Source organism: Rhizophagus irregularis, chromosome 3, assembly GCF_026210795.1.
Source record: "Rhizophagus irregularis chromosome 3, complete sequence".
Lineage (NCBI taxonomy): Eukaryota > Fungi > Glomeromycota > Glomeromycetes > Glomerales > Glomeraceae > Rhizophagus > Rhizophagus irregularis.
Genome location: NC_089431.1, coordinates 2,217,011 through 2,230,173, shown reverse-complemented (window position 1 = coordinate 2,230,173; position 13,163 = coordinate 2,217,011). Strand labels below are relative to the sequence as shown.

Sequence of the window (13,163 nt, the reverse complement as noted above, 5' to 3'; positions counted from 1 at the left end):
GTATAGCCTGCTAATTTCTGTTTTGACAAAATACCTAATAAAGGGTTTTTAACCTTTTTTTTGGCGTTTATTAGGCCTAGTACTACCTTCAACAGCTGTTATGCTTTGGCTATTTTCCATGTTTTCTACCAGCGTTTTTTCTGATGCTTCCTTCTTGAAATTAGCACTATACCTTCCTATCCACCCCTTGATAGTTTTCACTGTTGGTATTTCTTCAATATTCTCTTCTTCAACAATTTTTAAGCAGGTATGCATATTTTCAGGGTGAATAACGATCTGCCTCTTTTAGATTTCCATTAAAAAAAATCCTTGTAAATACTGAACAACTTTTTTTGATATACGTTTTCCCTCCACTTGCTTATTACCAAGTTTTAGGTTTTAACAAAAGTAAGGCCCATCCATTGCTGAAAGAGGAAATTCTTGATCAAAGACTATGAATTTTGTTATTTAGTATTTTAGCGTTCCTAGAATAAAACAAATATATTCGTAATGATATTTACCCTACAGTTTCGCACAACGTATATAGTATTAGTATAATTGGTATGTTGTAACTATTTTTTTTAGTATATTTACTACCTGATTTATTGTTTTCTGCTGTGATTTCCTTTGTTATTTCGTTATCTTCATTAATTTCATTTATCCTCCTATCTGAATAGATAATTATTTGTTTATCATGATTTTAAGATTGTTAGCAATGAAATATGAGTTTATATAACCTGTTTTTTTGGGAATTGGCATTATCCAAGGGGTGCTTGATTTAGTTGGATCTGAGGCGGTTGGAGATGGTCGGACTGTACTATAGAGATTATCAATTTGCGCAGGAGAGAAATCATTCCATTTGCCAATATGGGGAAGAGAGCGCGCACGAATATATCCAGCAAATTGACCTGTTATTGGCCAGTTCCACTCGAACCATTTTGAGATGCCAGGTATAGTTTTAGGTTTTTTTTCATTAGTGTTTTTTGATTTTTGGTTATTCCTATTATGGTCAAGAATATGTATATTGAATTTTTTTTTTATGATTTTTTCAGGACTTATTAACGTCCTATATTTTTCATTTTACATTTTTTCAACTATATCAGATACTTTTTAGATAGTTTTGACTAATTAGTTCGTCCTATTATTTTTTTTAACTTTTGTGTAATATTTTTTATTTATGATTACCGATAACCTCATTGTTTTTTTTACTAAACATTGTTATATTTTTTTATTTATGATTACCGATAACCTTATTTTTTTCTTCACGTTGTTATATTTTTTTATTGATGATTACCGATAAACATTTTTTTTTACAAAAAAATTTCAAAATAAAATTTACAGCATTGATCGCAAGCATGATCACAAACACAAGCGTGTAACTAATTATAAATATATATTGTTCTATAATCTATTGTTCTATAATCAATTATTATACTATAAATCTATTGTTCTATAATCAATTATTATTCTATAAATCTATTGTTCTATAACTCTATAAATTTTATTGTTTTAATGAAAATACACTTACCCCGAATTTTCTTGATCTACTAATATCTCTATATTTCGGTTTGGTTCTATATGTGATACCGATGTTCCACTTAGATCTTGAAGTGCAGTCTCAATATTTTCCCCTTCGGTAAGATCACATCCAACCCTAATATACCTTTTTATAGCATGCGCTATCTGTAATAATTTGACTTAAAATCAGAAAAAATATAAAAAAACAATAATCAAATATATACTTACTGTTGCATGATGGGAGTCAACAGTTGTCTTCGCCTCCCCTGGTTCAAGAAAAATCCATCCACGGACTTCTATATTATACCAGTCATACCAGCGACTAATAATTGTCATTAATTCAGAGCTTGCGATAATGTCCTCCATTATCTGAAATAATCTTAACCCAAAGTGGTTTATGCATCCATTCTGCGAATACCGATTCAAAACAAGACGTCGTAAACCAAAGATCTTGCTTTCGTATCGGCACTCCAATGATCATGTTTTCTTGACATCTAATTCTTCATAATTATTTTTGTTTTTTTGAAACACCAGAGTGGTATGGAGGTCTCACCCACGCTTCCCAAAGAATTCACTTTTAGTTTCTCGAGATGTTGCAGGCAAAATCCGCATTTTGTAATCAACTACTATAATAGCACCATAATTATCTAATTGACGTAAGGTAGAATTAAATTCGAGATTTAGATATGCTTTACGGGTGGTTTGATGTGCTAAATAACACACTAGTTGTTCTTGATATTCTAAGAGTTTAGGATGGTGGATGGGATCAAGACGATTAGTAAGATCCTTAAATAAAGTGAAAATCTCGTCACATTCTTGGCATCGTGAAACATGTTGATGCATGCATTCTCCGAATGCAAATAATAAACAATGATTAATACAATCTACATGATCTGCTGTACCATCTTTATTTACAAATAACTCCCTTTCATAATTTCTCTTTAAATGACGACGTAAACATTCTAATTTATGAATTAACTGATCCTACAATGAAATTATATGTAAGTATGATTAGATTAACAAAAATATTAAAATTAAACTAATACTAACCCTTTGAATTTTATTAGAAAAATTTATGGTTACCAATTCAATCAAATTTTCAAAAGGTTGATAGCCATAATCATTACATGTAATACATAACTCCTAAATCTTTCTATATTTGAAACGGCTGTTTTGTAAGCAGGAACATAAAAGAAGTACGTTTCATTCCAATTTAGGATAAGTGGCAGAAAATTTTTCCCAAAGAGCACTTTTTTGGTCTTTCAGGTAAAGTACCGGCATTTGTGTTTTTGCATCCATTTTATAGGAACTCATATTTACGTTTGCTTTATCTGCAAAAAACAGTTGGAATTCTTTTTCTTTAACTTCAGACATTTTTGAACGAACAATAACTGGTTTTTCTAACGCGGGGCATCCAGGTCCATTAATTCTGGAATGTTTTCGTGCCATGCTAACTGAATTAGGTGAAACCTATAATAATAGTGAGAGGTAAGTTATTATACGCATATTTTTTATACTTCATCAGAATTTTGCATTTTACATTACCTCTAATTGCTCAATTATTTCTTTATATGTAAAATTTTCAGCAATTATTGATAATATACGCATTTTTCCATCTATTCCTTTAGAATTTGCATTATAGCTATTACGAAAACAGTTCCATAATGTATCAGCTTGTGAATTTACATTCAAAAGACCTTCTTCATATAATTTAGCAATTGTTTTACGATCTTTTTCAGGATCAGGCACATTTGTCCAAAACTCATTCTATAAATATGCATAATATTAATTATACAATTTTTTAATATCAATATAATTACATCAAATATGTATTTATACTTACACAAGAAACATCTTTATTATACGGAGTGATATTTGTACATCCTGTAGCACGAAGCATCATACGCCATGCATGTAATTCTCTTTCTTGAAATTTATAATCCAAATCATATATTTCGCAAAAATGAGTATATAATTCAATAATATGACTCTTTTGTTGCATCCAATTTTGAAACACTTGACGCCATTCAACTGATCTTCTAATATTTCTTTTTAAATACAACTCATATAAATGTTCCATTATTATCTCATTATTCCAATCTGTAAGCATGCATTGATTAGGTAATTGGCATGAACCAAGTTCTTGACGTGCTTGGTTTATTTTATCTAAAGTTATAGAATGATTTATAACGAATAAAGTATCACCTAAAATAGACGTTAAAACCCCAGTTTTATTCCAAACAGCATTAGGTGAAATGTCTTTGTATTCAGCAACAATTTGACTGTTTTGGTAAATTGTAATTACAAAAAAATTTTTATCAATATGCTGATAAAAAACTGATTGTACTTCTTCTATATTTATGAAATAATGATGCCGCATAATTATGTCCAACTTTATTTGTATTTGATATTGTAATTTTACCAAGACAACTAACAAAAACTGTTATATTTTCTAATTCAATAATAAAAGGACGAAATGTAATTCCTTCTAATAATTTTTGAGCTGTTTCAGGTTGGTCTAAACCTAAATAAGAAAGTCCTGCATATTTCGTTTTACTGCCAAAGATAGATTGATAAACAGAAGTAATAGCTGCAGAAGCACTTGTACTAATACCACTACTTTGTCCTCTTCCTTCACATATATAACCAGGCTGTAAAAAACTATGGACATTACGAACTATACGAATAATAAATGGATTATTATTAAGTTGAATCATAACTTCAAGTCCTAGGCGTAAAGGAATAGGATAATGTTTGTCTTGGGCTGTTTCTTTAGAAAATATCTACCAATCGCGTAAATATGGACCATAATGAAGTTCTGGCACAATACTGCCAGTTGCAACAAGTTTTCCTGGAGTAATATGAGATTTTGATATTTATTTATTATGGGGAAAAAGAGATTTCTAGACGAGTTTTTTTTTATTATTAAACATAACGCCAAAATTTACTATATTTATTCTATCGATCACATGCAGATCGGCAATTAAGTTAAATTGAAATTAAATTCAATTAAAATTTATTCCAAAATTTAACTGAAAGTTATATGTTTAAAATTTCTTATTTTATAAAATTAGTAATAAAGTTAAAAATAAGGAGGAATCATTTAGTATAATAAATAATTAGTATTACTAGATAAATAAATAAACTATACTGTACAACCTATATAATTAATTGAAATAAAATCTATACAGTACAATATAAAGCTTATATATATATATATATAATATATATAAAACAGTCTGTATTATATAATAAATATAGTTTTAGAAATAATATAAATTACATAATTTTATTATCCCTTAAACTGTAAGCAATTGCGGGCAAATTTGCCCGCAATTTTACCAAATTTCAGCTCTCATCTAATTTTATAAAAAATAAAGCAATTTTAATAAAATTTTTTTCCAAAATAGTTTAAATTATATATTGTGCAGCAATTATTATCATTTATTAATTATATATTAGAAAATCGAAAATTACCCATTGGTCAAAAGTTGTATTTTAAGATAATCACAAAATTTTAAAAAACTTTGCACTTAACTTTGACGATTTCATTGATAATTATTTGTAGCTATATAAAAGCTTAATAGAATATGTAGAATTTGGTATGAGAAACGACTTTTGTTAATATGATTTTTGATATTTAAAAGTAGGATTTTGACTTTATATAGAACTTTAATGAAAATTTTATTATGCATTTTAATTATATATTCATAATAATTGATTTTTTTTATCTCTATTTTGTTTATTATAATGCAAAATTTTTATAATAAAAATAAAAAGTTATAATAAATATTCAAATAAAGAAAAAATATGGTAAAAAAAGTTTAAATTTTATTATATAAAAATTCTGATACTATTTTTACGGGTTAATTTCTAATCCAATTTTAATGATTAACTGTATATCTAACTTATACAATTTATGGCCAGAATGTAGATCAATTTGGCTGCAAAATTATGTGATGATCTGGCCAAAATTAAAGAATTTTTTATAGCGTCATTTATTCTAATTTAGAAATTGCGGGCAAATTTGCCCGCAAAACAGTTTAAGGGATAATAAGTTAGCAAAAGTCTTAAAAAATTTTATAATTTAATTTATTTTTTTTATTATATTAAATTTTTATTTAAAAATTTATATGAAAATAATTACATTAGTATTACATCAGTATATATAATGCCAAATTGGTATAATATACTGTAATATTTTGATATAGTTTAAATTTAATTCATTTTATATATAGTCAGCTTACTTTATAACAAATTTTAATGTAACAAATTTTTTAGTATAATGGATTTTTACTGTGATTCAGAATTTTACATATTAAAAAAATCTTGTTATATCAAATTTTACTAATTAAATGCTATATAACATATAACAAAGTAGATTGTGTAAACTTTATATATAAAATGAATTACTTTATAACAATTTTTTTTATACTGAATTTTTTTAAATATTAATTTTTTTGCAAATTTTCTATAAAGAACAATTTAGCATTTATTTTACACTGAATCATATTTCAAATATAACAATACTGCATATTCTGTAATTTTATATAAAAATAATAATAAATAATAATTAAAATTCATATTTTGCATTTTTATTTTTTATATTTTTTTTAAGATTATAACTATTTTCACCCAGAGTGATTTAGCAATTTTTCACCTAGGGTGATTTAACCTGATAATTTTATATATTTTTATATAATTTACCCGGTGATATTACCTCATTTAAATTTTATTGGCTAATTAATGTGCTGATCATTTTTATCTTTGTTATTTTTTTTTTAAGCATCTTTTGAATAATCTTTTTTTTTCTTTTAAGTATTTTAAACCTAACTTTACATGACTCAAAGTACGTTTTCTTTCTTTTTTTTTATTTGCTTCTTGCATTTTGTTTCCTACTAACTTTATTTCATTTTTTTAAGTCCTTTAGCTCTTTTGGCTTTGCAATTAAGGTATATATGTCCAGCACTAGGCTGTTTCTTATTTTTTATTTCATTCTTATATTTCATTTCTTACATTTTGTATTTCACTCTTTTTAGATCTTTCAGTTCTTCTCTGCAACTACTAAAGTATGTTTTATTTTTTTGTTTTCGTTTATTTATTACATGTAATTTCTGTTTCCTACCTAACTTTATTTTTTCTTTTATTTTATGGGTTTGATTTTTACTTGGTCCCCTGTTTATCTCATTTTCATTTCTTCTCCATTTTTTATTCTTTTTCGTTTCTTCATTTTTTTTGCTTTTTTATTTTTCCCTTTTTTGTTTTTTCTGTTGTTCTTTATTTTCTGTTCGTTCCTTTCATTTTTGTTTTGTTTTTACTTCATCTCTTTTGTTTCTTTACACTACCCTTTATTCCTTTTGTTTTATTCCATTTCCATTTTATCTTTTTTATTCATTTACACTACCTTTTATTCTTTTTATTTCCCTTTGCTCCATTTCGTCTCTCCTTCATTTTTTCATTTTTTTTCATTTTCACTTGATCTTTTTCGCTCCTTTTGTTTTTTTCACTTCCCCTTTACTTCATTTCATTCCTTCTTCAATCCTCCTTTGTTTCTTTCATTTCCTTTCACTCACTCTATTTTTTTCATTTCCCCTCATTTTTTTTCCTTTTTTTATTCACATATTCTCTTTTCTTTATTGTTATGACTCATTTTTTTTTGTTATTCCTATCAAAAAATCTAGTATTTTGGATAATATGAGTTTGTTTTTTTCAATCAATGATTTATATAACCTATTAAAAATTAATAAATTGATCTTCATTTTCAAATTCCAGGCTGGAATTTACAAAAAAAAAGAAGTAAAAAAACGTTAATAAACATTCTTACATAAAAAAAATAAAAAAACCCCACTCCCTCCTTTAAAATACTCACTGGTCTCCATTTCCAAGTTCCAGGCCAGAATCTACAAAAAAAAAGAAGTAAAAGAACATTAATAAACGTTCTTACATAAATAAAACATAAAAAACCCCGCTTCCCTCTTTCTTTAAACATCTACCGGATCTTTACATTTTCTAAGCCTGCAGGCCAGAATCTACAAAAAAAAGAAGTAAAAGAACATTAATAAACGTTCTTACATAAAAAAACCAAAAAAACCCCACTCCCCCTTTAAAATACTCATTGGTCTTCATTTCCAAGTTCCAGGTCGGAATCTACAAAAAAAAAAGAAGTAAAAAAACATTAATAAACGTTTTTACATAAAAAAACCAAAAAACCCACTCCTCTCTTTAAAATACTCACCGGTCTCCATTTCTAAGTTCTAGACCAGAATCTACAAAAAAAAAGTAATAAAAGAACGTTAATAAATGTTCTTACATAAAAAAAACCCCACTTCTTCCCCTTAAAATACTCACCGGTCTCCATTCAAGTTCCAGGCCGAAATTTACAAAAAAAAGAACGGTGTTGTTTTTTTAAAATGAAAAAAAAAATTTAAAATTGCACAACGCAATTCTTATTTGATTTGTACTATGCTATCTGATAATGTAATCCATATCATTAACTATTAATATTAATAACCGTCGAATTAACCGACCGATATGTTTTTTCTAAAAAATAAATAATTTTTTTAAAAAAATTTTATTAATGAAAACCCGATTTTTTTTTACTTTTAGTAATAAGAAGAAATCGGTTTCTTTATTAGTTAATTAAAAAAATTACATTTATTAAAAAAAATTATCCTTTTTTTTGCGGGCAATTCGCAATTCTGCAAATAATTACAAAATTGCAGATCATTTGCAGAATTGCAGAAAAATTGCAGAATTGTGTCTAAATACGGATTGCGGAATTGCAGATATATAGACTTCAAAATCTGCAATATTCCGCAATATCACATATCGCAAATATTTCGCAATTACTTATTTGTAGCACCATCTTTAATAGTATATACTAAAATTGTATTTATACTAAATTTTCAAGAAATAGCACGTACTTAATACTGTATTATACTGTATTAAGTCTGTCTTAGTACAATTACCCAACTCTGTTTATGGGGATGTAAAGTACTAATAAAGAAAAAACATTTAAAAATTCAGTTTAGGAAGCATCAAATCTAATCAATACAAATTTAGTTAAGTTGAATTAATTATTTGTTTTTTTTCTTTTAAATATTATCTAAAATATAGGAAAATTTTTGATAAATTTTTGTAGAGTTAAAATTGTTCCTAATTTATCAAGTGGTATTATTGCAAATTATCTTTGACATCTTTGAGATTAGAGGTCATAAGCTATCTCACCAGCTGGCAAGATGTATGAAATTTCTTTAATTCACAAAGAAAGTCTTACTAAAGTTATCTTTAGTATAGGTTTAGTAATATATTGTTTTAATTAAACGTAATTATATAGTTTATGATTATCAGTTTATAATTCTTGTTACATTTAGTATATATATCTTATATTTTAAATATACAATTTATTTTATGTACTATATATTTAATTGTAATAATATAATACAAATTATTAAAGTAAAACAAAATTTAATAAATTATATTAATAAGAAAAAATGTTATTAATAATTCATTTTTACAAAGAATTTTATTTTATAATAAATTTTAGGGTAAATTTTATTTATATTATCGCACTTTTCAAAATTGTGCTACCCCCTATAAATCATCTAATAAAAAAATTATTAGATTACAGGATAATTACCAGACAAAAATCAAATAATGTTGTCCTGTAATCATTATGTAATCGTCCTGCAATCATAATCACTCAATCATCACAATGTACACAGAATTCTGAAAACTGTGATAATAAAATTATAGGAAATTATTAAAAACAAATTTTAATAAAAATAAATTATATTATATTACATATATGGAATATTTCAATATTTTCAATTTTATTATTATTTGTGTGATTTGATGTTTAATTTGGGATCACAATTTAATTGCAGTATTACTATAGCTATTTAATGAATTTTTATATGATTTTTGAAAATTATAATAATTATAGCTTTCATCGTGGATAAATTGCAGCTAAATCACTGCCTATTATATTACAATAAAATAAATATGACAGAATTAGGATCTCGCTTATTTATAAGATAGGTCACCTCAAGCCCAAGGTAAAAATAATATATAAAATTCTTTGCAGATCCTACATCAGGAAATTTGTTTAGGCGTAATTTAGTGTAATATTTTGGAGGTGGTGTAAAATTTTGAAATATTACACTAAAAACGTAATATTACAAAAGTTTACGCTTTTAAATTTGAATAATTATAGTAATTTAAAAATATCTCGCTATCTACTGATCCAATTAAGACGATCTATAGCTCATTGGAATCAGCTCATCAAGACGAATCGAATGGTAGTAAATTCGCATTTCTACAGTTGATAGAATGTTCTATAGTATGCAATAAAGTTTTAAATTAATAGAAAGTTATCTATCAAATGTAAAGATACGATTTTACTACCATTCGATTCATCATGATGAGCTGATTCCAATGAGTTATAGATCGTCTTGATTGGATTAGTAGATAGCGAGATATTCTTAAATTACTATAATTATTCAAATTTAAAAGCGTAAACTTTTGTAATATTACGTTTTTAGTGTAATATTTCAAAATTTTACACCACCTCCAAAATATTACAATAAATTACACCTAAACAAATTTCCTGATGTATTATAAAAGGAAATTTTATATTATATTGTTATGATTTTTTTCCTTTTTAGCTAATTAACCAATAGAATTTAAGAAAAAAGTAAGGTAAAAACTATTAGTAAAAGGCCAATTTTCTATGGTAACCTTTATTATAAGTAAGTGGGATCCTGACAGAATTGCTATGACGTTGACACCTATTGACCACTAATAAGTGTCCAGATATACGAGTTTTATTAAAGTTTAAGTATATTTTAAGTATATAAAAAATACACCTATACTGTACTTAAATTTACATTTAAGCATATTAAGAATATTTTAAATATGTAAAAATACATTTATATTGTATTTAAATTCTAGTTTAAGTATATTTTAAGTATAATTTAAATATTTGGATAAAACAAGTATATTAAAAGTATATTTTACAAGTATTTTAGGCATATTTTAGGTTTACCAAAATAAAAACTTGATATTTGATGAACTTGCAGATATAATACTTTAAGAATTTTTTAATATATTTGAAAAGAATATTGTTGTTTATGAAAATGATGAAATTATTGAAGAACTCATATATATATTTCTTTAAAAATATTGACAAGAAGAATATGGATTTAGAAGAAATGGATAATAGCAATGAATTTCCTATTATTAGTACTAATACTACAATTGCTGGCTTAGAAATTTTTATTTTAACAGGAAATGCAAAAGAATATATAAAGTTAATGGAAAAAATTCTTTTAGTAATTCTATTTTGCAAAATATAAAATAAAATTAAATTTAAATAAAATTTCTTTCAGATTGCTAATTGTGTAATAATATTGATTTTTCTATTAGCTGTTCTTTAAGTGCATACCCTCTCTAAATGCATATGGATATGGAGATGTGACTGTATAACATGAATTACAATACCTCTTATATAGATGGTACTTCCCTTTTTTTTCTACTATTTTACTTTTTAAACATTTAATTTTACCCAAATTATATATGAAAAACTTAAATTAATTCATTTTGATTTAATTTATAGTAAGATATCGGTGACATACCATATTTTTCAAAATTAGTCACCCCTTTTTTACAAGAATTTTGGTTAAAAGTTCGAAAAGTTGTAGGGATGCTTAATTTCGGGGGGTGACTAATTTTGGAAAAATATGGTATAGGGGCGTATGTGGATCACGTGACCGTATAGTATAAAAAATCAAAATTTGTTACGATATCAATTGATAAAATGTCAATTTTTCGAAATTCATCTTTTTTTAGTGCAGGTATATAATTTATCTAATTTTTTTGCGTGTTTCTTAGTTCAGTAGCAATTCAGTGAACTTTTGAACGTTTATTGGAAATAGCTACGCGACCATTTCTAAAGACAAAGGAAGGTGAGCAACGGTTAGTTTATTTTTTAGCTTTAATTTCAAATTCGTTTGTGCTTCGAAATATAGTTTATCTTTAATTTAAATTACTTAAAAGCTTTCAAGACTTATTACACTATGAGTGCTCTTTTCTGTATATTTAATATTTTATATTTTTAAATAGCTTTTAGATTTAATCTAATTCGTGGGTTCGTCACAGAAAGCAATGGAGCAATTACTTCAAACCCTTCAAAGCCTCTTGATAATATACAAAAAAAATCAACGCCTGGAGATTTTGCTTTAGCCAAGCCTTCTAATACTGCAGGTACTGTTCTTTCATTCTATTGAAGTACGTAACAGACAATACTAATCAATTTACATCAATTATAGAATATGTACTTTCTACCATAGACCAAGTTGTAAATTGGTCTCGTCAGGGCTCGATTTGGCCTATGGTAAGAAAATTTTTTATCCCTAATTTTATTGTAATTATACATAATTATACATTAATATTCTCCTAGACTTTTGGTTTAGCGTGTTGTGCAGGTATGCATAAAATAAAATTCATTTTAATAAATAAATATATGACTCAAATAATTTCCTTTTATAACATTCAGTTGAAATGATGCACATGGCAGCAGCTAGATATGACCAAGATCGCATTGGAATTGTATTTCGTGCATCTCCTCGTCAGTCCGATGTTATGATTGTAGCAGGTACATTAACTAATAAAATGGCTCCTCCATTAAGAAAAGTTTATGATCAGGTAGGTTATTTCTTTTTTATTTTTTATTTATTTTTTAATCTAATAAATTTCGAATACAGATGCCTGAACCTCGATGGGTAATTTCTATGGGTTCTTGCGCAAATGGTGGAGGATATTATCATTATTCCTATAGTGTTGTTAGAGGGTATTCTGTTTTCTTTTTTTTCATATTTTTTTTAGCATCGTTATTATTTAATGACTAAAAAATTAGTTATAATTATATGTATATAATTGGTTGCTTTTAGATGTGACCGAATTGTTCCCGTAGACATTTATGTTCCCGGATGCCCTCCGACAGCAGAGGCGCTAATGTATGGTGTATTACAACTGCAGAAGAAAATGAGGCGCTCTAGGGTATATATCTTCTTTTAAGTTTTACGATTTATATTAACTTATACTAATTATCTTTCTTCTATCTTTTTCTTATAAGACTACTCAACTTTGGTATCGTAAGTAACCAAGTTGGTAACTCAACATATGTTTCTTATTTATAAATATTAGTAAATTACGAAGCAATAATTTAAGGGTAAATTTAATGATTGCATATATGACGTATGCCATATTTCATGCGCTCTATATGCAAGGATAAAAGAATACTTAACCAAATGTTTCTGTCACTAATAATTGTATTCAAATAAACATTTTAATTTCTTGTATGCCAAGAACTTGTACAAAATTTTATTACTTAGATGTAATAAAAAGGTAATGATTAATCATAATAAGCCAAAATGCTTTTTTAAGATAATAATTATTACTAATTATGTTAATAGTCTATATTTTTATACTATAAAGACGGTGGTATTTTTTTTGTATTAAGTGAATTTAATGAAATTTCATAACAAACGAACGATTGCTCATTGTTTATAAGTTGGGATTGTGATGGAAACATAAATGTTTACAATAAATTGCATTATTAATCTAAATTTGAATGATTATAAGTGTTGTAGTATAAGTGTAAATTA

The 13,163-nt window shown here is 26.0% G+C and overlaps 2 protein-coding genes across 3 annotated transcripts; one reads left to right on the top strand and one right to left on the bottom strand.

Moving 5' to 3' along the window:
* Positions 1-48: 48 nt before the first annotated feature.
* OCT59_020540 (uncharacterized protein) lies at positions 49-4,214 on the bottom strand (the record flags this gene model as incomplete). 2 transcript variants are annotated; one of them, XM_066149261.1, is made up of 11 exons in its annotated part: positions 49-280; positions 366-404; positions 501-648; positions 717-979; positions 1,508-1,662; positions 1,726-1,819; positions 2,051-2,481; positions 2,773-2,967; positions 3,043-3,264; positions 3,341-3,849; positions 3,920-4,214. In XM_066149261.1, the coding sequence occupies 11 exons, from the start codon at positions 4,212-4,214 to the stop codon at positions 49-51; spliced, it is 2,583 nt and encodes an 860-aa protein (XP_065990188.1). The 2 variants fall into 2 exon arrangements, with proteins under 2 accessions (XP_065990188.1, XP_065990187.1); XM_066149260.1 differs by lacking the exons at positions 366-404; positions 501-648; positions 717-979; ... (5 more) ...; positions 3,341-3,849; positions 3,920-4,214 and having other exon boundaries at positions 49-255.
* A 7,097-nt stretch (positions 4,215-11,311) lies between these two features.
* Positions 11,312-13,123, top strand: OCT59_020539 (NADH dehydrogenase Fe-S protein subunit 7 ndufs7). The gene is made up of 9 exons (XM_066149259.1): positions 11,312-11,351; positions 11,433-11,462; positions 11,620-11,760; positions 11,826-11,890; positions 11,957-11,981; positions 12,053-12,201; positions 12,261-12,346; positions 12,447-12,555; positions 12,632-13,123. The coding sequence occupies exons 1-9, from the start codon at positions 11,315-11,317 to the stop codon at positions 12,656-12,658; spliced, it is 669 nt and encodes a 222-aa protein (XP_065990186.1). The 5' UTR covers positions 11,312-11,314; the 3' UTR covers positions 12,659-13,123.
* The last annotated feature ends 40 nt before the right edge of the window (positions 13,124-13,163 follow it).

What these genes read in the sequence shown, in the direction of transcription:
- OCT59_020539 (XM_066149259.1), top strand. Translation starts at nt 11,315, where the DNA reads ATGTCAATTTTTCGAAATTCATCTTTTTTTAGTGCAG. An exon ending in AGGGCTCGATTTGGCCTATG is followed by an intron (nt 11,891 to 11,956) that starts GTAAGAAAATTT and finishes ATATTCTCCTAG; the next exon opens with ACTTTTGGTTTAGCGTGTTG. An exon ending in TAAGAAAAGTTTATGATCAG is followed by an intron (nt 12,202 to 12,260) that starts GTAGGTTATTTC and finishes TTTCGAATACAG; the next exon opens with ATGCCTGAACCTCGATGGGT.